The 27,357-nt window shown below is 44.0% G+C and overlaps 1 protein-coding gene across 1 annotated transcript in view; it reads right to left on the bottom strand.

Moving 5' to 3' along the window:
* ZNF423 (zinc finger protein 423) overlaps positions 1-27,357 on the bottom strand; it is a 193,280-nt gene that overhangs the window by 147,722 nt on the left and 18,201 nt on the right. Inside the window, exon 2 of the mRNA XM_010585027.1 lies at positions 18,138-18,338. Coding sequence (XP_010583329.1) covers positions 18,138-18,234 — 97 coding nt within the window. The 5' untranslated portion in view covers positions 18,235-18,338. The remainder of the gene's footprint in view (positions 1-18,137; positions 18,339-27,357) is intronic.

Below are 27,357 nucleotides of genomic sequence, written 5' to 3'. Positions count from 1 at the left end.
TCTAAGAAATCCTTTTTTCTCCTTTAGCAAGCCATGACTCATTGCTCTGTATAGCACAAACAGCCACCAGATACAGAAGCTTAAGTGCCAGAAAATGCTCCACTAGCTCACAGAGAGTGTTTCAAGTGGGAGCTTCAAAACAGCCTCCAGAACCACACTCGTGTTCAAAGGAGGTGCTAGAGAACACGGCTGTGTGAAATTTGGCAATACAGCTTCACTGGAAGGAACAGGAGGTTAGTTTTGGCTCACATGACAGCCTCCACCCTGTAGTTTGCTTTGAACAGTTCTAATGAAAAACTCAAAGTGAGATTCAGCTGCAACCATCAGTTTTTGTCTAAGGTTGGTCAAAAGCAAAAGAAATTTGATTTCTGTGTGCATAACGTTGGAGGGGGAATGCATCTCTCCTTAGAAGAGACTCTGTATTTTGAGTTATCTTTGAAAGAGAAGGTAGCTAGGAGACCTATAATTCTCTCGCGCATATGCAATGCATGTAGGCAAGCAAAACATCGATGTGGTGGAGGACGGGGTGAATAGGTAAGTGCATCATCCAACTTGTAGCACTGGGCAGCAGACAAGCTTGTCCACTTTACTACTTCCAGAGGAACCGTTAGTCACTCTTCCCACCTATTTGCAGCAGCAAAATGAGAAAATGCTGCTCTTCAGCTTGAATAGATATGTATTTAATTCAGAGAATCTACAGATGCCTCCAGAGGAGCTACGTGGCCCAAATCATTATAGCTTTGCCTCCTACCATGATGTATTTTGGAAAATCTCGAACCCCAGAACACAACAATTGGAAGGAGAAGGAGGTAAATCACAGAGTGCTTCTTATTCTGACACGTGGTAGGAGGAGAGAGAGAGAAAACCCACTTGAGGATGGCGAGTGGGAATACAGGATAAGCAGGACAGCCAGCCTCCCCTTGACAAGCATGCAAGGGAGTTGGCTGCCTGCCCCTCCAGGATTTCCAAACACAAAGGCGAGAGGTGGTTACAGGCCACTAAGATTTTTCCACCCAGACCACTGATGTTAAAGGGAGGGTTCCCTGCCTCCTAAAAAGCCAAGTATTTCTTGCTAACACAGACCAGCAACATTTACTTCAAATTTTCTGTTCCCTGTAAAACCAGAGAACATATACTTCGCTTTCCTCTTCCACAGACTACACTGAAAATGTCAGAAAACAGGACAAGCTAGCTTATAAATAATTGCAAAGCCCCTCCTGAAAAAGGTTGAGAGGGAGGTGGGAGGAAAGCTCCCAGCCAGGAAAGCTGGGACTGCCAAGGAGCAGAACAGAAGAAGGGCAAGGACAGTGTGTGATATCCCAGCTCCATCTGTATGCAGAAATGAAAGGCATCGAGGAAAATATCAGTGCGGGTTATGGCAGGCATTCCCAGGTGTGGGGAAATCCTTGGGGGAAGAGCACCATCAACAGAAAATACAGCAGACCTTATAAGAGACAGCTGATGTGGCAGATCCTACAAAAGCTTGTCTGCGGTATGAACGTCTTTTGTTCTCTAGCCCCATTCTTTCACCTGGCAGCTCACAGATGAAAAGACCTGAGAGATGTTCCTGTCACAGGAGACTTTTCCTCAAAAGGAGGAGGGACCAGGGTAACACGGGGTCCACTACAGGGGATGCGTGACAGAGGAAGCTTTACCCTTCTAATAACGACTCTCCTACATTTCTGGAAATTCTCCCTAACCCTATCCCCTCGCTACCTGCAGAGTGATAACAAAGCCAACATTGTCCATCAAGTCTCAATCTGAAGTGACTCATTTATTCTCAGGAGCTTTGTGTTCATTTTTTTCAGCCTGGCATCCTAAGAAAACAAGGTTTATGTGATCATATTGCCTGTCATATGTCTTAACTGTTTGTCCCTTCCTATTAACTTTTGAATCACACTGGACTGGGGATAGAGTGCTCCGAGAGAAATTGAGTTCCTCATACAGAAATTGAGTTTCTATAAGATTGGCAAACCTACCTTTGATTGGGTAGGACAGAGACCCCAGTTCATGTCTCTGCTGAGAGCAAGGCTAAGAACAGAGTCAGCGCTTATCCCTGCTCTTGGGCCTGTCCTAGGCAATCGGCACATATGTGCCACCCGGCCAGCCAGCACAGCTCATGCTGCTTCTTGTCCTGCTTGTAGGCAGAGGATGGGAAAAGGAGATGAGGGTACTCTATGGGGAATGGGGTCGGGTGGGGGGCTGAGCTGGACTCTACGACAAAGAAACGCAACATCATAGCGAGTCTGGCCTCATACATAAGAAAACTTGTTTTTTCTGCCAAATTGCCTGTAACTTCATGACACATCATCGGGGACAAATGCCAATATTTCTCAAGTACTCACTGAATCCAGTACGCAGCCACACACAAAACAGCAACCAGTTGAAGAGTTCATCCATTAGATTTGTTGCTACAACTTCTTCTTCCCTTTTGCCTAAGTATGGCAAGCAGTAGGAAAGTCACAGCGAAGTCACTTTTATATCCTAACGTTGCCACTTTCTAGGTCTGCATAATTAATGCACGGTGTCTTGAAACAAGTAGAAAGCGTGTGATGAATCAAACGCAAGTACTCTGGAAACAGTGCTGCTGTAAGACTGCAAGGCTTGGCTCTCAAGTGAGTTTGTGACATTGGTAAAAAGCAGCTCTCCACCCCAAGTGTGCTCTGCAGGGGCGTTTTCCTCTACCTACGGACCAAACTATCGATTTCTAAGGAAAAGTGAAGGAACAAAAAAAAAAAATGTTCCTTTTTCCTGTAGCACCACATGATAAATTTCATTCGCCCCATCCTAACTGCTTCTAGTGACAGTGTAGTGTTTGTCTGAATTTTTAACAGATGTTTCTAAGTACTCTTGACCACTTCTCTCTCCTGAGGATTTCTGCAGTGGGATAGCTCTAGATAGTAATACAAACAAAGCTTGTATGAGGCTCTTGGGGATAAATCTGTAGACACTGCATCTAAGATGGGTGTGGGTATGGGTCCAAGCCTTATGAAACTTTGTAAATATCCTCTGAAGACTAGCAAGCTGGACTGACCCTGCCTGCAGATGTTTTTGAGCTTACCAGCCCCACAGTGGAAAGCGCGACAGCTTACAGATAACTGCAACACTCCTGGAACAGCCCGACAGCAGGATTTAAACCGAAAGTTATAAAAGCAGGGATATACTGGAGCAGAACAGAATAATGCAAAGGATGATGTGTGGTGGTGTAACTCCATTTCAATTCAAAATACCAAAGACGCTGCGAAGGGGATCAGTCTGGGCTGAGGCAGAATTTCCCAGATGTCATGTTACCCTCGGGAACGAACACTGGATTCACTTGACAGGTGTGAAGGTACTCATGCAGGCAGAACACAAATTGCTTTAAAAAAATAAAATCTCTGCTTTCATTTTAAAAGAAAATGAGTATCTTGTGCTAATGCCTGGCAAGGAGCAGTGACATCTGCCTGAGTTTGTACGCGGCCTGAAACAATCAGCTAAAGCATGCTTATGGCTGCTAGTTTGCATTATCAAAATGTAACCATAGCTATTTAATACCGGAATGAAATCTATTAAGGCTATTGTCGGTGTTTCACAGCAGCTGAAACTGTTTTTTAAAAGGTCAGTCTACTAGCTGGAGAGTGAAAACAAGCAAGGAGGCTGTGCCAGCCCTTAGGATGTGGCGGCATCCTGCAGTCTGGCTTTGCGTTCCCTTAAATGTCGGGCAAGAAGCAGCAGCGAGGTCTCGGTGGAGCCCGCGTGCCCTGCCAGCCACGGGGGGGGACGACGGGACGGACAGCTCTGCTCCTGCGGGGGGGCACACAATGGGGCAGCGGGAAGCCATGGGGCAAGCCTGCACCGGGCCCCCATGCGTGCCCGCACCACAGCACACTGCACCCTACTTCTCGCCGGGGTGGAGAAAGGGATGGCTGTAGAGGACACCACTTTTCTCAACGCCATTCAGCTTTGTGGCGGCTGTGTCATTCGCAACAATACCACAGCCCTCCCCCACCCCCAGAAAAACCCATAAAAAACCCCAACCTGAGAACCACTTCCCCACAAATAGCAGAGCAGAGCTCCAAACACCCCCACCGCCAGCACAGACTGAGCATTTGCTGTCATCTTCTCTGTTAGCATTTCTGTTAACCCTTTTGTATGATCATTTGAGTTGGTTTCAAAATTCCTCATTCTGAAAAACACTTGTTAAATATTGGCCCTGACTGCTACACAAAGTGATAGCTTGGTAGTCATAACCCACAAGATATATTTAGCTGCACAAACTCATCATCAATGGATTTTGAAAGCATTGTAGCCAACAGACTGGAAACCACATGCAATACAAACACATAATAGAACTTTTAATGTGCAAAGAGACTAAACAAAAAGATCCTTGACCTTCTTGCTTTCCCTTGCATACCATTATCCCCAGCGAGACAGCAAATGGAATGACGTGGAGAGCAACAGCTACCATCAAGCAACTTCGGAAGCCAATTTCTACAGTAGTTAAGCAGTTAATGGCGTTAATCAGAATGATAACTTATTAAATTCTACATTTATGCAAACAGCATTTTGGCATATCACATGGAGACCTGAGTAGCAGAGCTTGCCAGGAAAAAGGTCCCAACATCTTTTACATTTGCTGTTTTGGTTTTTTTATACCATGTAAAACAGTGTCCGCAACGGTTGGTACATCAGACAAACCACACTTAAATAAAAAGCTACAGTCGCAAATTAATCTCTATCATCCCAAATAGATTAATGAACAAATTGTTTAATTCTTAACCTTTACGGAGCAGAGATTAATCTCTACAGCTAAATCCAATCTCTGTCTATCTTTTTAACAAGAAGTTGACATTTCTTATAGACCTTCCTAAAACAGGCAACATCTACTGAACAAAGAAAACAGCAGATAGCCCTAACTCTCTCCATGCTGCAGTAGCTAGGGTATCTATAGCACAAAAATATAAAGCAACAGAGTAGTTTATGGCTATGACTTGAAAGGACACTATCTGTGTGTGATGAGATGAATCAGAAAAGCTGCGGTTTAGGGTAGGCAGAACTTACAGCAATCTTAGTTTTGTAAAGCCTGTGTGGAAAACTTACTGTTTTCCAAAAGAAATATTTAGCAACTTTTTGGCTCTGGGTTGCATTTAAATTCAATGAGGATGGAAGATGCAGAGAACTGGATGAACAGCTATGAATTGCACTTTTAATTGCTTTCAAGATGTTAAAAAGAATATCAAGACGTGCTTACGCACGCTGTTCTCCCCTTTGTTGGTGCTGTTGTTTAATAGAGTTAAATTCTGCACAGAATTTTACTCATTCTCTTAGTTCATTCTCTGTCTTCAGGAAAATGGGGTGGGAACCACTTGCTGCAGGATGTTGTGCAAAATGAGTAGTTCACCAATTGAAATTGTACCTCTATTTTGAAAATCAATAATATTGCTTATATACAAGCCCTAACTGTTGATTTATTGATGTATATGTAAATATACGTGTACCTGGGTACCTTCTCTTTGGTTGTGCAAAGCCTGCAACACAGAATGTTAAAGTATCTCTGGAAAAAATAATTGGCCTTTTTTCCCCCCTTTGGGTACAAATTTCTGTTTTTAAATGAATGTGCAGGTTTCATGTTGCTGCATGAAGCCTTCATTTCAAAATACCAACTAATTCTAGGTTTAATTAAAACAGAATGTTTTATATCACAAACACTGTGAGTTTTTTTACAGCACATATCTTCTTTACCTTAATATGATTGCTGGCTATTAACAGAAGAAATTTTTTTTTTTTTTTATTTACTGAAATAATTCAAAGTTTTACAGTAACTCTCTTTATGGAGTCAACTTATGCAAGCACCGAAGCCTTTCCAGAGAAAACAGGATTCTCCCCACCTCCCTCTGGCTTTTCTCCCTACTGAATGCCATGGCCTTCACTCAACCAAAGGAAATGAAAGACAGACTGAGACAACAGCATCACGTGGGTGAAGGTCAGATTGATTTTCAGCTGTGTGGTGCTGTTTTATCACCCTCAGGACAAAAGTTAAGCCCTTCACTTTTTTCATGTCTGCTTTAACAGAGCAACTTATTTTTTTTGAAATTTTGGTTGGGCTCCATACCACCAGAATTATCGAGGATAGCCTAATTTAAGACATTTGTGGAGATCATCTTCCTCCAAGTAAAATCCAGAGCAGCCCACACACCACAACATTTCTATCCACGAGTTTCCTCTATTCCCTATGTACAAATAGTGGCTCCTTGAAACTACTGAGGTTTCTGCAGTGACATTCGCTGACAGCAAAAGAAGAGTGGGACGCAGCTGCTGGCTGTTCAGCAATGATCCTGGGCACAGGGAGAGGAGCATTTGCTATCTCAAAAGGGGCAAGTTCACAAATTGTTTTTTCTCCCCATCCTCCCGCCCTCCCTCCCTCTCCCCCCTGCTTGGAGTGGTTGAGCTCTCCGAGAGCTGAGCCTCCCGCCTGTCACTTGGTGATCCAGACATGCACGGCCAATTACCGTGGCAGCCGCTGGAAAAGCAGACAGTTTTGCTAACTCAGATTGCACTTTTCCCAACACCAGTACCACTCACAAAATCACTCCCCCCAACTTGCTGTAAGGACCTGCTCTCCTAGTTTCTCTTTTAATTAAGACAGATGCTCCCCCAAAGTAATGATGTTATTTTCAATACAGCCTATTTTAGCTAGTCAGGTCTTCAAAACTGAACTGATTAACATAAAATTAAGGATTTTGTACATCATAGATATGTATGTGTATAACTAGTTATTGAACTAAAGAGCATCTTCCCTCCTGATGTTTGCATTTCCAGAGTTTAAACTGGCAGCCAGAAAACTCAGTATTGTCTCATTTAAGCTATAAGACAAGAAAGTCCTACTCTGAAATAGGTTAAATTTGCCTTATTTCTGTGAGGAATGCAACAGCATTAGTGACTGCCTCCTAAAGATGACAGTTTAATCTCCATAAAAAGCAAGGAATACTATCTGCTCTATTTCTATGTACCAGAGGCTCCGGTCAAAATCAAACCCAGTTACACTGGGTACTATTAAAACACCTAATGGAATACAATTCCTACATGAAACAGCTCTAGTAAAACAAACCATGGCAAGTGTCTGTAAGAGAGGAAGGAGTAGAGAAGGGCTGTGAGACCAAGCAGCTACCCAGGCTGGATCTGGATGCAGTTTGAATGCAAATTAAATAATTTGCTAGGTTTTGTGAACAAAAATTTGACTAGCATACGTCTTTAGCTTATCTGAACCTAGCTAAGACTGCCTCCGAAACAGGACATGGAGCAGACTCATGGAGCACCTCGAGGAGATCTGCAGATGCTGGTGCCCATGGGATGGTTCAAGGAAGGCTCTGCACGTGTACAGAGCCCCAGGGAAGACCTAGGTCTGGGACAACGGACAAAAGAGCAACTGCAACTGAGAGTAAAGGAGAAAACAGTAATGCAGTAAGGTGTAACTCAAATGTATAAACTGTGAAGTGACTCAGTTACATGCAGGGCCAGGAAAGGGCAAATGCCAGCAGAGCGTCAGGGAAAAGACTGCCACGAGCAAGATGCGAAATGGTGGCAGTCCAGAAAGGAGCAAGCAAGGAAACAGCCTTTGAAGAGGGAGCCCACAGGGACAGGCACAGGCAACAGGGAGAGGGAAGGGCAGAGAGCAGTCACCCCGAGGAGACAACCAGAAGAACTCACAAAAGAAAAATCCCATGCGATGCAGAGACAGACCACAAGCTAAGTATTATCACAAATATTAAAAAACTGTCCTAGTGGCATGTTGAATTTTTGGCTGGTTTTGGCTTGGTTGGTTGCTATGGTTTATTGACCCAAATTGAACAATGTAATTCAAATCTGCTTAGATGACTCTTGGAGTACAGTAAATCACCTGCATTCAGTTTTGCTCACAGAAAATGAACACAGGTGTATATATTTATATTTCTGTAGACTGCAAGGTCATAAAGGGAATTTATTCTACTTCCGTCTTCCCAAATTTTCTAATGAATAATTAGTAGGTGTAGATTTCTAAAATGACCATTTAATATAAATTATATCAAATCTCATTTATTTTAAGAGATATCATTAAGTACAAAGTCTGCATGAGTGAACCGAGTTCACTGTAGAGGAAATGACTGGGAATTACATTCAAAAATCTATTCAAATGTTTAATGTAACAGATTCCCTGGAGAAAAGCAATGGGCTGCTTCAGCCTTTCCGTATGTCCTCCTCAGCAAGGCTAACGGTAATTGAGTACCAACATAAGGAGGAGCCAAAAAGTCTTTCACCATTACACTGAGAAAGATTTTCAAGGAAACCTAAAGAAGAGATGGACCCACATGCTAAAAAAATGGTGCCTTCAAGAGGAAGCTCAGCCCCACAGTGACATGTGTCACCAGCAATAAAACCCACCTGGATTAAAGACCTTGGCTCTTCCACCAATTTCATTAGGCAAATTGGTGGAACCACAGTTAACAGTAATTTTCATCCAAAATAATTCAGGCTGTTAAGGGGGAAGGTGTTGAATTCTCCCCCAAACCCTGACCTCTCAGCCCCCTCATGTTGACATAAGGCTTGTGCAGCTCCATAGGGCACCAGATCCGGGAGCTGCGTAGACTAAAAATTAATTCTTTTAATTATCAGCAATATCAGCTCCCAAAGACAACACAGCCCTTGTACTAGCATAAGGTAGGAGATGGAAGGAAAGAATACCCCTTCCAGTAACAGTCAAAACTTAAGCCAGATTGACTGACTTCTTAATTCCATGATGATAAAAATAAGAATAGTACTTCCTTGTATCAGAAAGGAGTTGCTAGTCTAAATGTTTAAAGATTACAGAGTGCTCAAATGCCCTAGGAAGTATTTAACATGAACAGACCAAGTGCCTTGAAAACCCCCAATCAATTTTTTTTCATTAGTTAAGACAATGAAAGCTGGTTGTAATAAGCAAGAAGTTTGAGTAACATTACCTATATTTAATACATATTATTTAACTGAAATTTCTACTGAATATATTTACAGCAGTTTTGACGTGAATATGAAATTATGAAATCTATTTTAAAAATTCACCTTACAATTAAAAATACCTGTTAAAATTACTTAAATGAAACAGCATTCAAAAGGTACATACTTGTTGCCAAAGCTTTGAAGAAAGTCAGAAGCTGCTTAGACCTCTGGTGGAGGTCTTCTGATGTGCAAACCCAGCTTGGAGAGCAACAGCCTCTCCAGCAGGTGCAGGGAAAATATTTCCCTTATTCAATTTATTTGACTGGTTCAGTCCAATAACGAGTTTGTTCAGAACAGAGAAACTATTTGGCAGACGATCGTTAATTTGCTTCTTGCCAGCCCAGAGTAAAGAAAGGCACAAGACCCCTATGGAGAACGCAGGCACCTGGTTGAGGTTGTCCGCGGGAGGCCACATACCTTGGTGGATCCATCCTGCTCACAAGGGACTGCTGTGCTGCACGGGTGCAGGCTGCTGGCCGGCACGGAAGACACCACGCAGCCCTCCCTCAAGTCGGCACTTGAGGCGGGCTGAGCCCTGGGCTCCCGGACCCAGAGGCCACGCAGAGATGCTCCAGCAAGCACTCCCAAAGCCAGCCAGCTGAAGAGGACCAACCCATGCTGGCACGTTTCCCTAAAGCCAGCCGGCACCGGGGGGTGGAGGCTGCTTTCTGGCTTCCCCAAGCCTGGAGCACAGTTAATAACATGCCAGCTGTATCTGCAGACAAGCCAAGTTTAATGAGGCTACAACAAAAGCATTCAAATATGCACTACAGAACTTCTGTGGGGATTTTTTCTAGAGCTTGTTTTTAAAAAATGAAAGATAGGAATTCTTGACAATGTTTGTACACACACTTCCTTTATTTTTAATTGATTTTTTTTAAAAAACACTTATATTCTACAAATTCAAAGAAATCAACATTAGAAAGACTTTTTTAATCCCACTACTTCCAACAGCAAAATTATGTTGTGTGATGAGTGCTTGAAATGCACTGCTGGTTGCTTTTTTCTTAATAAACATTGAAGTCTTAATTGTTTTTCCCCTACACGGCCAGACACCGTCTTTCTGTCTGCCAGGTCTTCACACCAGGACAAGTACTATCCCTCGCCTCCTGCTCGGGAACCAGGACAGGCACACAAACGTGACCATATCTCTAGCGCTAGTGATGAAGGAGATACCTTACCCACTTGCTGTCCTATCAGCCATGCTTTACCATGTGCCTCAGTCTCTTACTCTGGGTCGAGATACAGGAGGTATCAGTAAGAGGATTGCAAATATGGATTTGGAGACAGTGGAGGGGGCAACAAAAGAAGTCTGCTCAGGCATGAGTGGGTGGAGAAGGTGGAAAAGGGGCAATCGCTCACTGTCTCCTCCACCAGAAGAACAGGAGGGTATCAAACGAAAGCAGGCAACAAAGCTGAAGTGAACAAAAGGGAATACTTTCCCGAACGCGTAATTGAACTCTGGGTCCCCGCCACAGGAAATGCTAAACGCATACTTTGCTTCAACAAGAAACTTCAAAATGGAAATTCATGGAAGATTATCTGTGGAATTTAAATAAAAAGCACCAAGAAGTGCCCAGATAAGTTTGCTGACAGCTGGGAGAATATTCTGGGGAAATGGTGCAATGGGACCATCAGGCTGGCTCAGGACGGCCATCCTTATATGAAGACTACTTACCCAATGGTCTGCTAAGGGATAGGGGAAGAAATCGGGGAAAAAAAAGCAGACTTTCAATGCACCTCTCGTTCACTGCTCACATCTGCAGTCTGAAGATCTTGACAGCTCTGAATCCGCCAAGGCTGTTGATAGGGCCAAGAGTTTTGTCCCTCAACAACCCACAGGAAGGCAACGCGCGCCCTTCAGCAGCGCCCTAGCCACAAACAATCTGCGCTCTTGTCCGTCTGAGACAGGACAACCCCAGCACATCCTCCACCAAGCTCTCTAAGGCATTATTAAAGCCCACTTTATAGCAAGCACGCATCTGTTGTAGTCTCCAGGCTATCCTCACTGCATTTCTGAATTGAGTTTCACATATTGGGTTTTGTCTACAACCTCCTCAATGCTGGGACCTGCTTAGGGCAGCAGTGATCCTCTTTCCTGTGGGCACAGCCGCCCTTGCAGCACTCGGCAGGCTCCAGCCCTGGAAGGAGCCTTTCCACTGCAACCCCTCCCTCCTGTTTTTCAAAAAACATTCATTATTTACTTATATTTCTATAATGCTGAGAAACAAACCTGCCCTACGCAGGCCCACGCAATACTCCCTCTGCTGCAACACCACGATGGATTATCCTTTGCAGACAGAAATCTGAAGCAGGGGGAGAAGGAGAGGTGGAGCTCGGGCACCCCTCGTGCCCCAGAAGGGCCGCGTGAGGCCTGAGGTGGTGCAGGGGGGAGCTGGACGGGCTCCCATTCCCGAACGCAGGTCCTGCTGCATGCTGGAGCTCTCATGGCCAGCACCTGGCAGCTAGCTCTTGTTTCGCAGCATTCGGGGTGCTTCAGTCTTTGTTCATCTCCCCACTTCCAATGCAGCAATGTATCAGGAGGTGAAAGTGCTGTATCAGGAGGCGAGAGTAGCTTTTCAGACAGCCAAGTGCCAAACTGTTCAAGACTTCAAAAGGCCATTCGCTTTCTGTAAGAAGCCTTGTTTAAAACATGCACCCACTTTCTCTTCTATCCATTTTCACGTATACCTGCGCTTCCTTTGCAGACTACTTTTTGAACTAGATAAAAGTAGATGAAAGAACTCAATTAAAGTAGCAAGAACGAAACAGTCCCTTGCCAATACAGGCACGCTAACTTGTCGTCCTCAACTCCTCACTGGGCCACATGTTTAAAAACGACAGGGAAAACGTTCTTCCTGTGTGAAAAACATATGCTGCTTGAGGAAAGACATCATCATTGCTAAGAAATGTTTGTGCACCCTCAGAATGCACAGCCAGGCCGTCCGCGATGACTGCTGGCTACGTGGAGGCTGAGAAAGGGGTAGAGATAGCTCATTACCTCCCCTCCTAACCAGGGGTTTTGGTTACATGCAACCAAACGGCCCACAGCCATGCTGGCAGTGCTCCTATCTGCACGCGCAGTGCCTGGTGCTGCATCCCTTGCCACCGTCCCGGAGGGACCCAGCACAAAGGTGGCCGTGGCGATTTGTGGGGGGCGGCGCTTGGCGCACTGGCACGCTCTTATCGGCAAGCACACTGCCCGGCTCCTCGCACCGGCTCCCGCGCGGCTGGGGATCTGCCGTGGGCTCACCGCTGTGGGAGACCCTCCATGAGGCCGCAAAGCAAATCCCAAGCTGGGTGTTTATGGCGAGCAAATGTTGTTTTAAATTCAAGTCATCCCCCCCACCGCAAATCCTTACAGGCATGGGCACACCTGCGAAATCCAAGAGACCGCCCGAGAAGAAATTGCTGAGGCTCAGCCCCCGCTAACGCCTGCCCGTGCCGAAGGGCTGAGCGCAGGGCCGTGTGCCTCGGCCGGAGCGGAGCAGCCCGAGGGTCTCACCTACCTTCGCCTGCTGGATGACCCTCCGATCTGCCAGATAAGCAGTGCTGTTAGGGAGCATAACACTTTGGACAACTTTCACAAATGTATGCAATACATTAAATGCTACACTAAAAGCACCTTTGCAGGCAGCCCCCATTCATGCCAAACGCCCTGCGTGGGTGCAGAGCCAGTGCTGGCGGCTCAGGAAACACATTGCACAGGATGCACTGCTAAACCACTGTATTGGCAAGGCTACCATATGCCTTGTTTGTCATCAAATTTGCAACTGTGCTTCTGTTTGATTTCAGATCCAAATTCAGATATGGGAATATGGTTTATGTTCTACGTGATAAATGCATATTTCACTGAGCACCTCTGTAGAAAGCCAGGCAGAGCAGCACCTTATCAGCACACTAATTTTCTGGTATGTGTAGGCAGAAGTCCTGGAAAGAGCCTCCTCACAGGCTGGCTGGCAACCTCCAGATAAACTCAAACATCACCTGTGTGGTGACAGCAGTCAGGGGAGCCAGACCCTGGACCGGCTTCCAGCCAAGCGTACCCCTACAATAATCTGGGGTTTCAGAGCTCTCAGCACTGATGGGCACAAATACTAACTACAGGGAGACAGGCGAAGCACCTGGCCACCACGGCCAAGGCGGCTGCCGGAGCTCTCGGGAGCCCTACTGCTCCCGCACCTGGAGAGGGGATGCCCGGGACAAGCTAAGGACAGAGGCCTGCGCTCGGAGCCCTCCAAGTGATTGACAATAAAAACACTGCCCCGGTGCCCATTTTCAGATCTAGACAGTGAGAACTGAGTTCTCCAGGGAAAATCCATGTTTTTACAGTTTGAGCTTTTCTGGTGCCAATTTTAAAACACTGCTACGACCTCTGGAAAGAAGGAAAACTGCATTTCAGCATGAGAATGTAGAAAAGAACAAAAAAAGGAAACTTGTTATTTTTTTTAGCTTGAAACACTAGTCAGGTTAAGAGAAAGGAGCAGAATTCTGGCAAGGACAAGAGCACTCAGACTGAGCCACAACACAGTAATTAGGGCCAGTAGGTCATTAGAGACACAGCTGTATAAACTAGGTGTATAATTAAGTTTCCACACTGCTTTTTCACAACTGTATTTCAGTTTCTTTTGTGGAGGACAATCAGTAATTCATTAATTTAAAGATGCAACAACAGCAGCAGCAAAAAGACAGAAAATATCTGACTTGCCAATCAGGTGCAGCCAAAGATTACAATTTGGGGGAGGGCTAATTTTGGAAATACACGTAAGAAGTCTCTCTTTGTCAGTGGGAAGTACAAAGTGCCACCTGACAAAAACATTCATGAGACGTTGTCACTTGTTGACAAGCTGCTGTATATGGTTTTCTGGGTAAGCATCCCGCATATACGGTTGCATGGCGATTATAATTCTTGTAGCAGGTGAAATACAAGAAAATGCAAAATTATACACTAGCATGAAACAGTTACAATACCTCATTTCAAACGTAAGCCTAGTGTACAAGTTACAGGGCATTTAAAAGGAGCAACTGCAAGACTTTAATTATAAACTAGTTCCTACCGTACAGTAGTTTAGAAAAATCAGCTGCTTCCAAGCTGGCAATATCCATATATAGCTCTGCTGCTGTTTGAAACAGACAACCTGTAAAGTTATCAACAACAGAAGAGGACCTCATGAAATGCTCAGAGACCCCACCGAAACCTACTTCTGTCCGCTTCATTGATGCACTAATTTGCTTTAAAACACTCTACATTCACTTAAGAAACTGAAGGAAAAAGCCTACATGAGGCTATTCTGATCCATAGGAGGAAAGGGGTGACATGGGTGGAGGAAGCAAAAATAACACAATAAAATACTGCAACTAAACCCAGACTAACGCAGGTGCATTAAAATACACAAGCAAAATGGCAGATCTCGTGGCTTTTTAGCCACTTTTCATCAGACAACAAACAACTCGGCATTAGCCACCAGACAATGATGTATCACAGAATAGTTGCTTGATGTATGCAGCCTCTGGTGCTGGCTGGAGGACACAGTAATTTGTAAATCCATGTGCAATTATTTACTCTTGTCACTAATGCTATAAGATAGCATCGTGCTACAAGACCTATACTGTAACAGCAGTGTGCAAAAAAACGTGTAAAAAAGACTGCACATGATGCCGATGGCAATTACTTAAGTCTTCTCTAGTTAAGGGGACGTGGGATACCAGTGAGTTTTAAATTCATTTTAAAAGCTTAACACATCCAGTGTATACACTAGGTGTTTTTATTTATTCTCGGAGTATTTTTCAAGATGCTGGCTACTTGTTTAAGGCACTATTTCCAGGACTGCTGCAGGAGAGCTCATTTGTGGGGGCAAGCTGGGAGACAAGGGAAGACATGAGCCGGTAAGGAAATGTGATGTTCTTTCAGTACAAGCTGCCCCCATTTAGACCCTTTTCAGATCCCCGTAGACACTGGAAACCTACAACCTGCAATCACAGACATCAGTCATGAGCAAAAGGTATAAAAGGCACCTAATTCTGTCAGAAGGAGAACATCTCTACTACACTGACATCAAAAGGAATGCCATGCACTTATGCTACCAGAGATGTCTAGATTTCAGCAGTGTTTTGTCCTCAAAGAAACAAGTCTGAAATACATGAAAAAGCAAGGGGGGAAATGGCTGTTTGTTACCTCCTTACATGTCAAAGCAGCTGCGTTCAAACTGTATTATAACTTCAGCGCACCGTAATGAATTTCTAAGGGATTCCAGTGAAATAGATGGTTTATCCTATTCTTTGGAGTGATCTCTTGTAATCCTGCAACACTCCTGAGCTACAATACTTTCCTAACTTCAGTATCCCAAAGGAAGTCATTAGTTACGTTGTATTATCAGCCTGGTGATATTATCACTACAAATATTACCTGTATTGATCTGGAGCCATGTAGACACGACTGAAAACCCTGCTTCAGATTAAGACATGAAAACCTAGCTTGCCAAGAGGTCAGGCACTGCAGTACAACCTCAGATGTGTCAGGCAGGCATTATAGGCAAAAGGAGTGCAGGGTAACTAAGGACACAGACAAATAGCTTATTTTGTGGGGTTAAAAAAAAAAAAAAAATCTTTAAATATACCACACTTCCTAACGCGGTCTTAGATTTTTACCCAGGTAGTGCAAGTCTTTTCAGATGAACTGAACAAAGACATGCATTTTGCATGCTTTCAACAAAAATTCTCATGGCTATCAAACAACCTGGTGGATCTGAAAGGGTTTGGTTTGGGATTTTTTTTTTCCCTCAAGTTAAGGTATGTAAATATCAAGCAATATTCCAGAGTGTCTTCACGGAAACATTCTCATTCCAGAATATATGAGTGCAATCTTCCTATTTACTTTAAATCACTTCAGGACACTGGATTAAACTAAATAGAAAACAGACACTCTTGTTCTGGAACAAGGATTTCCTCACATGGAGATAATTAGCACCTATTTCATGTATATGCAGATAGTTATATGGTGCCTTTTTATGACAAAAGGTCTCTGTAAATCATCAGCATGTGTGAAGACAGTAAAAGAAGATGAAATTATGCTACCTGGAATCAAAAATTAGCAATGGGAATACTAACAAATTATTTTGATAAGTCCCCAAAAACATTTATTTTTCTTACTCTCACTAACAGAATATTATGTTGAGGATAAATAAAAACTGAGGTGTGAAAACACCAACTGTATTGATACGGATAGAATCTCTAGGTTGTGATGTTTTAATGTATATTTGCCTCAGGAAATATATTTGCCTCTTTTTCATAGCCCTGTCGGTCACCAGTCGTAACCTTACGTTCCTCCTCTGGAGTCCCCGCCAGCAGCACCCACTCCCCTCCGCCCCGCTCCACTTCTCCCAGTTGTGCCATTACAGCTGTTTGGGGGACCACACAGTGAACCAGGCCCAAGCAGACACCTGGGCTAAAAATAGCCTTTCTTTTGGTGGGGCTCACCCCCAGCATCACAAGCAGCTGTACCAGCACAACTTAGGAGGCAGGGCAGCGACGGAGCAGTGGCCGCCCGGGGAGAGCTGCTGGAGACATGCCCTGCGGCTGCCTGCCTACCCTGGTGCGATCCTGCCTGTCCCGCTCCCCATGCAGGATGGCATCGGGAACGACTTGTCCCTGCGGCTGCTCCTTTGGAAAGGACCAATGTCCACACGGGCTGTGCACCTCGCCTTCCAGTTTGGAAAACAAGGGTTTTTCTATTCAGTGGCATTTTCTTGCTTACTACCCTGCAGTAGAGTACAGCTGTCCTTTGCAGACGTCTCAGGCCAATGCCATGGTTGTCAGCTGGCCAAGAAATTACCCTGCAAGAAGTAGCCTTTCAATTTTACACACTTTCAAGTTTGCAACCTATGTAGGGTTTAAACAAGAGCGCAGAGCAAGGAGCCCTGGGGGCCAGCGTAGGACTGCAATCCCTATCCACCTGCAGGCTGGGGAAAAGCCCCAACATCCCTCTGTCCTTCCTCCCAGCAAGCAGACGGGAACAAGAGCGGGGGGTCCCCTCCTCCGCAGACCAGAGCGAGACAGGGGAGGATGCTCTCGGGGTGGGAGTCAGATTGAGCCAAAGCCCCCACCTGGCCCTCCCTCCCTTGCTGTGCTCTATTTCCTGTATTTTTTCTTGGCTGAGCATCATTTTACTCATGCCCAAAAAGAAGAGCAGAAAACATGGACTAATTACCAAACAAATTAAGTGGCCAGGGAGAAATATGCACTCAGGGGAAGGAGGATGGGGTACTGCTGCATCAGAGGAGAAACTAACTCTCCTGACCTCTGCCAGCCTCAACCTATCCGTCTGCCATAATAGCAACTACCTAAAAATATTTTGGACGAGTGCAGAGGAAAAAGTGATGGTAGAATATTCAGTTCCAGGAAGGTGAAGGATGAGAATGTCTGATTTAAATACATATGAACACTCCCCTTCCTAAGATTTTATTTAATCTTTGGTAAAATCTGCGAAGCTTTTTACTACCCCCATAAATCGGCTTAGAGTGCTCTGCAGAATACCTGCTGCTACCACCGGCCATGCAAAGGCAGCCATGTAAAAGCAAGATATGTTGCAATTGTTCACACCAATGCTCTGAGCTTGTTCTTACTTTACAGAAAGTAAAATCAAGATCAGCGTAGGCTGATGCCGTCCTCACTTCCATAAAATTCAAAAGGCAATGCAATAATAACCTAGGGAGAACAGTGTATTTTTAGGGTGGGATTATGAAACTCACACTATGGATTTTAATCTCAGAAATCATCATGTTCTTTTATGGGGTTCAGAGGCCTTTCTTCCTGGGAGTTTTGCACACTTCAGTCATTTAACTTTTTTAATCTTCCTACATTTGGAGAGAGAGGGAAAAATACCCTGCCTGAAACTTTTAGCATTAAAAAAAAACCCACAACATTTTTGTCTAACGTAATTACTGACAGATTCCAATTGGAAAGCTGTTGCTTTTATTTTAATTTTATTAAAGGAGTGAACAAAGGCTACCCAAGGCACCACAATAAAATTACATTAACTGTAAAATTACATTATTAATTCTTTAATCTCACTTGAGGCCTCAAGCTGTTGCTATGTCCAATTACCCAGCTAACCACCTGTCAGAACTGTAAAGCTAGTTTAACATTACCTCCAGGACAGTTGTGTGCCCTGTGTTCAGTCAGGTCTGCCAGTGAATCGAAGTCCTGCTGACAGTTATCGCAGGTGTAAATTGACTCATCCTCCATGTCTTCATCTTCCTCATTTCTCTCTTCCTGGCTCGTCACACTGTTCCTCTCTTCCAGGGCCCGGCTGTCCTTCGCTTCACTCTCCAGCTCTCCTCCCAGGCCACCTGCCAACAGCAAGAACATCCTCTAAGTTTGAGACATCTGAAAAATAAGAGCTTTAAGAAGGATGTTGCACTTACTAAGATACATTTAATTACAGCCACTCTCACATTATTCCCGACACCTTTCATTATATTAATGTGGTTTTTATATCACGCGGTGCAACAATTCTCAACTGTATTCTCTGCTGCTTAGTGCGAATCCTGCAAACACTCTCTCCTAATCTTCTCTGGTGGGTGTATAGCGGGAGCCTCTAACTCTCTGTCATATAAAGTTGTTAGTGTTTTATCACTTAACCAGATTCTCAAAGCTTTAAAAATTGGCAAGATTAATTACAGCCTGCAAAGAAAAGGCATGTGCTGAATTTTAATTCTCAATGCTTTCCTCTCCCCGCCGCCTCCAACCCCCAATATTAGTAACAACAAGAAAAAAAAAATGCTGTAGCTGAAGACCCCCAAAGCACATATATACCCCAGGACTTGAGAGGTCCCACTGAACTAACGAGCAGCACTTTGCTGAGCAGATGAGCCTTGTGTTGTGCTGACCTAGCTGGGAGCCAATGGCATTTCATCTGACCTTCAGGTCTCTCAGATATTTTTGATCTTTATCTGTGACCGGAGTGTGGGCTAGCACAAACACCTTTCCAAAAAACCCACAAGTTTTCATGCGCGTTAGTGTAGAGGGAGACTGAGCTCTCTGGCAGCCCCAGGAGCACCCCGGTGCCAGGGGGCCGTGCACCCCATGGCCGGGCAGCTGCCTCTCCACTGGCAGTGGGGTGGGAGGCAGGGGCAGCCAGCCACAGTCAGTCCCCCCAGCACACACTCAGTGGCCTGGCACGACGGATGGGCTTGCAGCCACATCCTCGCGACTCCAGGACACCCCCTTGGCCACGGTGGACACCCAGGCATGCCTGAAGCCAGTTGCGCCCAATGGCTCCATGCAGCACTGTGGCCGACCCACACTTGGGCTCTCCAGGGAGGCAGAAGAGGTGAAGAAGCCCTTCCAAGTCCCTGTTGCCCTCTCAGCAGGGAAAGCATCCATTAGACATGCTGGCCATGCTGATGAGGCTTTGGTGACCAGCTGAAACAGATGCCAGTGCCTCTTCCACACACATGCCCCGCCAACACGGGCAATACAGCTGCACCGTTTCACCCGCCTCCACGAGCACTCGCACACTCTGAATACACCATGCTGGTAAGATGGGAACATTTGAGAAATCATCCAGCAAAGTGAAATGGAACTGCAGGTTCTTCCAGCAGAAGAGATCATCCCGCACTGCGTGCCGGCTGACCCCGAAAGCCCTGGAGCTGCTCTCAGCCAGGCAGGAGGGAGATGCCACCTTGTTGGTTCAGGATGCATTTGGGTTTTAAGCCATTAAGGAAATGCCAACAAAGAGAGAGATGAATTGTTTCTAAAATTAGATCAGTGCCAAAAAGATAAAGGACAACCAATGCTGAGAATGTGAAACAAAGCTGAAAAATAAAATTTATTAAAGATGAAAACTGGTTACCACAAGCAGTGCAATTCAGACACAGACATTAGTAAAGCTCTGCTACCACTATCCAGCCAGAGCACATTTTATACCATCTTCTGCACTGCGCATGATAACATAAATCAGCCGGTGTAAAACGGTCTGCAGTTTTCCATGGAGCACTCGTAACGTGACGTACCCTTCGAATTGCAATGGAAATATTAAAAATCAATGCCTGCTTGTGGCGTATCACAGCATCCTTCTTAGCAATTAACTGATCTGCACATTTTCAGGTTATTTTACTGTTAAATTATACATATGTTTCTACTACAAAATTTCCATTAAGGGCTAGATATAAAGTTCGTCTTAACAAATCAGATATACCACTTACACAGCAGTAATGAATTTAAGGATTTGGTTATAAAAAGTATCGCTCACTAAGCTCTCCATATTGTAAGTCATCATCTGTACTATGTTTATTCAATAAAATATTGTTGGCTGAACCTCATGCTTTATAGACTTTTCCTTAAATAAAAATGTATTGTAATGAAAAAAAACACGATTCTGGTTCTCTTTATACTACTACTTCACGAATAGTAAGTCACATTTAAAGCTATGCTAGCTTTGCTTTACTTCACACATCATTTAATGTACATATTCAAATTATCGCTTACATTTTGTCATATTTACTTGGCACACCTTTATACAGTCTCTCATCCCAGACTGCAATCACAAACATTTTAGCTCATTCAATCTTTTTAAAGCCTATATGTCCTGCAGACTTGATAGTTAATAAATCAGGATGTCAACTCTCCGGTTTTATAAGACAGAAACCTATAAAAATAGTCCAAGTATATAAATCTAACCTAAAGAACTGCCACCTGCTTCCATGCCGCCTGCCGACAAAGACCTCAGGGAAGCACTTCTGAACTGACATTGCCACAACCTGAAGAAGAAAGTTTTTAGGCAACTTTGGGGAGCTTTAAGGGACCTTCACTAACATTTTTAGCAGAAATTTTCTCTTTTGACAGTTAACCTAAAGACCAGCTGATCTGCTGAGTACACTGTGACAAATTCAACCTTGGTTTTACTCCAACACTTCATGACTACACCAGGGATAAAGCTGTTCGACCGAGTCCAACAATAACAAATAATTTAGCACACTGCTTTAGGAAAAATAAATTGTACAATGTGAGATAAGAAAATAGATTCCTGACTGCAAAGCAAAATTCCAGAAACATTTTTTAATTCCCTGTTGAATGGGAAATCTGATCCTCTAGGCAACTTTTCAAAAGCGTTGTTGCTTGACAGAGTTGTATGTCAAATAACACAACAGTGAATCTTGCACAAATTATTTAGCAAATGCAACATTGCTTTAAAATGAGATTTTTTTTCTGTTTTCAGTGAGTTGAAGGAATTGTACATGTCTGCCACGCCTCAGTGTTACTGTCCTTTGAATAACACGGTCTTCAGATTCCTCTGCCGAGCCGCATGCTTGGTGCTCGCCCTGTAGAAACCAAACACTGCTGAGAAAAATTGGGGGTGTTTCTTGGTTTTTTGACCTTCATCTCCACTGTTTTGACCACAAGCTGCCAGTGGGGGGTGCAGAGCGCAGGCGGCCCTGGGGAGACGCTAGGTCCTTGCCCAGTGAAGCAAAACAGCCAGCGAGCACCAGGGCGGTGATGGGAATGGGTGGTCCATCCAGCAAGGAAAAGCTTCAAAAGCAGCCCAGCTGCTCCTGTGGTGAGCTCAGTTTCCCTGATGAGGACAGCAGGCCACGAGCATTCCTCAGGAACTCATTTCTGAGGAGTTTTGCTGTAGTAGTTCACAAATTTAACCTGCAATTTTCCTGCCAGCCAGAACTGCAGGAGCACTCCACCCCAGTGCAGGCGGGCAGGACGAGTGCACGCAGGCACGAGCACACTGCCAAAAGGTTTTGGGTCACCACGGGGGGCCAAGGCACTGCTGGCACCGGGAGCAGGTGTGATTTTGGGGCTGGGCCTGGCTCTGAGGGGACACATCTGTGTGTTACCATGCAAAGGGGCTTCTTGGTGGCCAGAACCAATGGCACCTTCTGAAGTCTCCAAAGATCAGTGGCTACCTTGTAGCATCAAGCACATACAAGTGTATTTACTGACACAGCTAATTTTTAACATGGTCTTGGATTTTAGTGAACTTAATTCAATAGTAAGTAGTTTCTATCTAGATTGCTAAAAAAAAACCCCAATAATCACAGTTACTGACCTGCAAGGAATTTGTGCAGGGAACACCTCTGTGAAGGCGGCACAGCACCATGGGCACACGGCTCCCACCCGCCACCAGGACATTTGTACACAGCACAAGTGTATGGGCAAACACGAGCAGAAGGGAGCTGCTGGCACTGTGTTTTAGGATAAATGATCACTAATTAATTCTAATGGGGGGGGGGGAATCCCCCTGCATTTCACGAAGGTGTTATTAGTAATTTTTAAATGAACCTGCCATCTCTAATGTTGGCTTTAACAATTTTCTTTTATGAGCAAGAGAAGAGACAATTTGAGGGATCAGCCTTGAAAGTACACCTTACTCTACCCAAAATGTCAGGAAACAGATTTGGGGGGCTTTTTGTTTTTCTTTTCTTTTTTACCTTTTTTTTTTTCCCCTGTAGCACAGTGGAAGGCCTGCAGAGCTTTATACAAGAAGAATATTTTACCCTATGACCTAAACAATCTGGCCAACAGTCAAGAATATGTTATTCTAATTGCCACTAAAGTTAATGTTGTTAATAACTCTTGGTTTTTCTGTAAAAGCCAGCTTATGCTCTAGAAAGCTACTATTTCAAAGGGGACATAGCAAGAACTGGGAGTGTTCCTGCCTGACCTGGTGGTCCAAGGAATGTGGCAAACTTGGCAAAGCTGGAAAAGCGAATTCCCAAAGGCCCGGCTTGAAAGTTGCAGTCAGTAGAAATGCCTTCTGAGCTGTGTTCAAAACAGCTCTGTTACAGGAACAACGCACTCCTAAAGCCAAATATTTGGAAACAGATTACATGTACCATGTTCAACTCGGGCCCCACTGAAGTCCAGAGCAAATTTCCACTTGCTTCAGTCAGAGCGGGATATAAAGCACCACTGCCAGGCTGGGGCTGTGCTCGGAGCTGAGTGTGGCAGAGCCTCAACCCTGGACCACAGTGCCAGCCTGGCTACGATGGCAGCAGCAAACTGCTTTGGGGACTTCAGTTAGGAATGCAGGACTGAAAACACAGGAAGGTCAGAGGCACACTGGAAGTGATGCTGATGCCTACCTACAATTTCCACTGAGACACACGGAACGGGTAACACTGTGCAACACACGGGCCGGAGAAATTAAAAAAGGAACAAACCTCTTAGCTTATTTTTTCAGCTGTGGAATCAAATATGGACAGTTTAAACTGTCTATCTTATCAGCACAATACAGGGCAGGCAAGTCTTTCTGTCTTTGTGCCAGTAAATTTTCTGGGGGTTTTCTTTAAATTTTTTTTTAAAGCCTGAGGACTTTTTAAAGCTGGGATTTATTTTAAATCTAGGATTGTTCTTTGGAACATACTATTTAGTGCAGGGTCATGTCTAGCTTTAAACACCTCCAGTTACAGGGCTTCCATCAAGAGTTGTTTCTTTACAGTAGGCATACAATGATTTAGTGCTAGACAGCACTTCCTATCAAGCAACTTCGCCATGCAGAGCTACAGCTGCAATCTGCAGAGTGCTGTGCAAGTCATTGCCTAAGTGTGTACACACACGTGCACACACACTACCCAGGTCGGAGACCTGGAAGGCAAAAGATAAAATGAAGAGGGGGAAGGAGGCATCTCTTCATTCCTCTGCCTTGGTCCAACGAAAAAACAACCAAAGGTCTCACAAAGGGCTATGATAATTCCTAGAATTTTTCCAGAGATGCAGGACAAGTAGAAGGAAATGGCACTGAAGAAATAAAAGCTAACGGCTGGAGGAATGATGGGTGGTGGCACACAACTGACACCTCGGGGAACACGGCGGAGCCCCAAGGCGTCCACCTAGGGGTGCGCCCGCCCAGGGGTGCAGCCTTCCTGCCCCACAGCCACAGGGCTGCCACTCAGCTCCCCAGCAAGACAAAAGGAGAGGAAATTTCATCTATAATTAGGAAGTGAGAACAAAAGAAACAAATGACTTAAAGGAAAAGCCTAATCTAAACGTTCGTTAGTAAACACCGCGCTCAGTGTTAAATGCCAAATCAGCGTGGGGGAGGTCTCTACTTTTATGTGGTTTGTTACATTTTAGCATTGTCTCTAGCACTCATACACCAAGAGAATCCAAAGTTCTCTGTCATTTGTGGTCAAAGAAGAATGAACAGAGGCAAAAAAGCCACTAGAGTTTCAGTAATTAAAACACAAACCAACCTCAGCTAAAATCTTCCCATAGGATGAAAAGTCTTGGCTTTGCTGGGTAGCCCCATTCTGTGGCTCTTCAACATTTCAAACAATGTCATTTTTTAGACACTTGCATCTTGAACACAGGTATATATGTGTGCTAACTCTCAGTGGGTCAGGGCCCTAATGTGAGCCACTGTAACCACTGTGAGTAGACCCGTGCAAAGCAGCCAAAACCCTGCTCTAGTCAAGCAAACCAGGTCAGAGAGCATAGATTGCATCCTACCCCTAGGACCAGGACCAGGTATCAAAGGCAGCTCATTCCACATATCAAATCATTGTTACGTGCATCAAAAGCAAGCAGGTTTGGTGCTCTATCATGCAGTGCAGCATAGGTCTTCCACACAGTGTCAAACCACATGGGGGAAAAAAAAAAAAAAAAAAAAAGGGGCCTAGCTGAAAAACAAAGAGCCAGGAAGGATAATGCATGAAACACCACGGTATATTTATGCAATGTCAAATTGCACTGGATGACTACAATGACAGAGCAGAGTGAGTGAAGCACAGGCTGCCACACAATCCTGCCGACGCTCAATCCCCACGTAATGCTCCTCGCAGGCTGAAGAGATCTGTGCATCAGATCTTGCCTTCTCTCAACGAGAGGAAAAAACAATCATAATACCAAAAAAATTATTTGATCCAGCATGTAGTTAATGGTGTTGGCCTCCTAAGACTTACAACTTAATAAAATTGATCTCACTGCAGTACTGTAATGAAGAACAGTAGGATAAGGCTACCCTTGAACCATGAAAATTGTATATTGTTACCTCCTCGTGCCCTCCTAGGGCTATGGCCGCTGCAGCCTCTCCAAGCTGTCATTTGTCTGACTCTGACAGCAGACTCCACCGACAAGCGGCAATGGTGGCTATGAGAGCTTCTTTTGGAAAGACAAGGGAAGAGAAAGAGTGCTCAGTGCTAGGTATGTCTCTGAATAATAACCCACAGGATAAAAAGCACAGATTATACCAATAATACAGTTTTGTGTGAAGCATGTTAACAATAAAATACACAAAAGTCAGCGACTTTAGGAAGCACACATTGTAACATTTCACAACAGAGTCTTATTACACGCCAGTATATATTAAATCATATTAACTTCTAAGTAGGTGGACAGTTCGCAGCATTCTTCTTTAACTTAGCAAAGAAAAACTGTTTTGGTAGTGTACTGCACCTCCTTCTACATCTGCTTGTACACGTACTTTAAGAGAAAGGGGTTCCAAGCTAAACGCCCAGTAATAACTAGCTAACCGCTGCCAGTGCCTGCAACGCCGCCGCCTGCTTCTGCCGACGTTGCACTGCTCACAGAATTGTTAATGACAGCCCTGCACACCCCCCCCAGCATCCTCCTCTCAGCATCCTATTAACTTACTTACACCAACATTTCATAGGGAAAACGTTCATCTTACTTCACTGATTGGATAAAATTTTCTCAAATTAGCAGCTGCAATGTTTAAGAAAACATTAAGTGTCTACCTTGAGTTTAAAGGCATAGAAAGAGCTGGCAGGAATACACGGCAGAGGACTGGCAGCTCGTTGCACCTTCCTTTGCTGTAGCACAGTCACAGACATCACACACAGAACAGATAACGCATGTCACTTGTTGCCTTTCAGTGCCTGCCTTTCACCTGAGCCCACCTATATCCATATATGGTTATCTCTATATGGTATAGAGATATACTATACATATATTTATATATATGTATGTATGGTATAATTGCCCTGTTTTCTCCAGTGAAACCAAGACTTCGCCCCATGTTGTTCTGCCTCAATGCAAACCCAACCTCACTGCTGGTATGTGCATAGTAACTACCAGAATGTATGTATATTTATACAGGCAGTCCTGGCTCCACATTCTCTCTAAACCAGTGTAACTATTTACATCTAGCATCTGACCTGAAATCCACCGGCTTTGCTCAGTCAATGATTTTTACATCACGCTCACATACGCAAATGCACCCTACAATCCTGGTTTTCTTGGATTTCAAGACTTCCATAGTATCCTTTAGTCAACATGCTAGAGAAACCTTTTATTAAATGCTGCTAATTTTTTTATTGATCAAACTGTGAGCCATTTCATTTTCCATTATAGCAGAAATCTCCTATAGGAGCATTCAGATTAAGTTTCTTTATTCTGTCTCTAGTAGCATGTCACTTTTAATCAGTTTTTAGTTTCATTATTGCTTAAAAATTAGAAAGCAGTTTCTCTGTTCTTTATTGCTTTTTTTAAGTTTAGTTACTGAAGGGTTATTAAACTTGGAAAATATACAGACAGGCATAACGTGCTAAATAAATTCCTCACTGTCTCTAACCAACTTTAACATTAGCTTTTTTTATAATTTTTAGGTTTATTTTCACTGAAAGACTGCTTGTAATTATTACTCATGTTCTCCCCAAACACTTATGTTACTAAAGTGTGAAATGTCTTCTAACACAAAGACAGTTCTCTGGGAAGTAATTACAAAAATGCATTCAGGGGCAATAATTTTATATTAACTGTCAGCAGCATACATCTTCTGAAAAGGCACTTGTTATGAAGGAATTATTTGTGCGGAATTTGAAGGCACTGAAGGTGAAGGAAGGCTGCAGAAACGCATTAAACTGAAACTCCAGCTCCCTCATCAAGGGTCAGTTTATGTTTAAATCATTACCTTGAAGGCAACCCCACACCTTCCAAAGAGTCTATTAGAAAGACAATTTCAATTTATGCACAAATTGGACACAGTCTCCAGTTTTCGGTGTGGAACAATTTACACCCCCTTTTTTAAGGAAATATCTGAGCAGCTAATCAAAAAGATGTATCTGAAAATTATGGGCTTCTATTAACCTTTCACTGATGACACTAAAAATACTTGCTGATGATTTATGGGCAGTAGCAAAAATAGTGGCCTCAAAACTGACCAGGCACATTAAAAAGATATCTGTGTCTGTAACGGCTACAAGAAAGGATTTAATGAATATTTCATAGTAACTTCTAGCCTGTAGGCTAATTCCTCAGTCCTTAGGAAGGCAAAATAACTCAGTGAAATTAAAAATTAAAAAAAAGTGAAACCCAGCAATAGTGATTAAGCATCACATCACTTTAAAGCTGTTTTTAAAAAAAAATTCAGATGAGGAAATCACAAAAACACAACCA

This window comes from Haliaeetus leucocephalus, unplaced genomic scaffold, assembly GCF_000737465.1.
Source record: "Haliaeetus leucocephalus isolate CR32 unplaced genomic scaffold, Haliaeetus_leucocephalus-4.0 Scaffold92, whole genome shotgun sequence".
Lineage (NCBI taxonomy): Eukaryota > Metazoa > Chordata > Aves > Accipitriformes > Accipitridae > Haliaeetus > Haliaeetus leucocephalus.
Note: the sequence above shows the minus strand (reverse complement) of the source record. Positions and strands in the feature narration are given on the sequence as shown.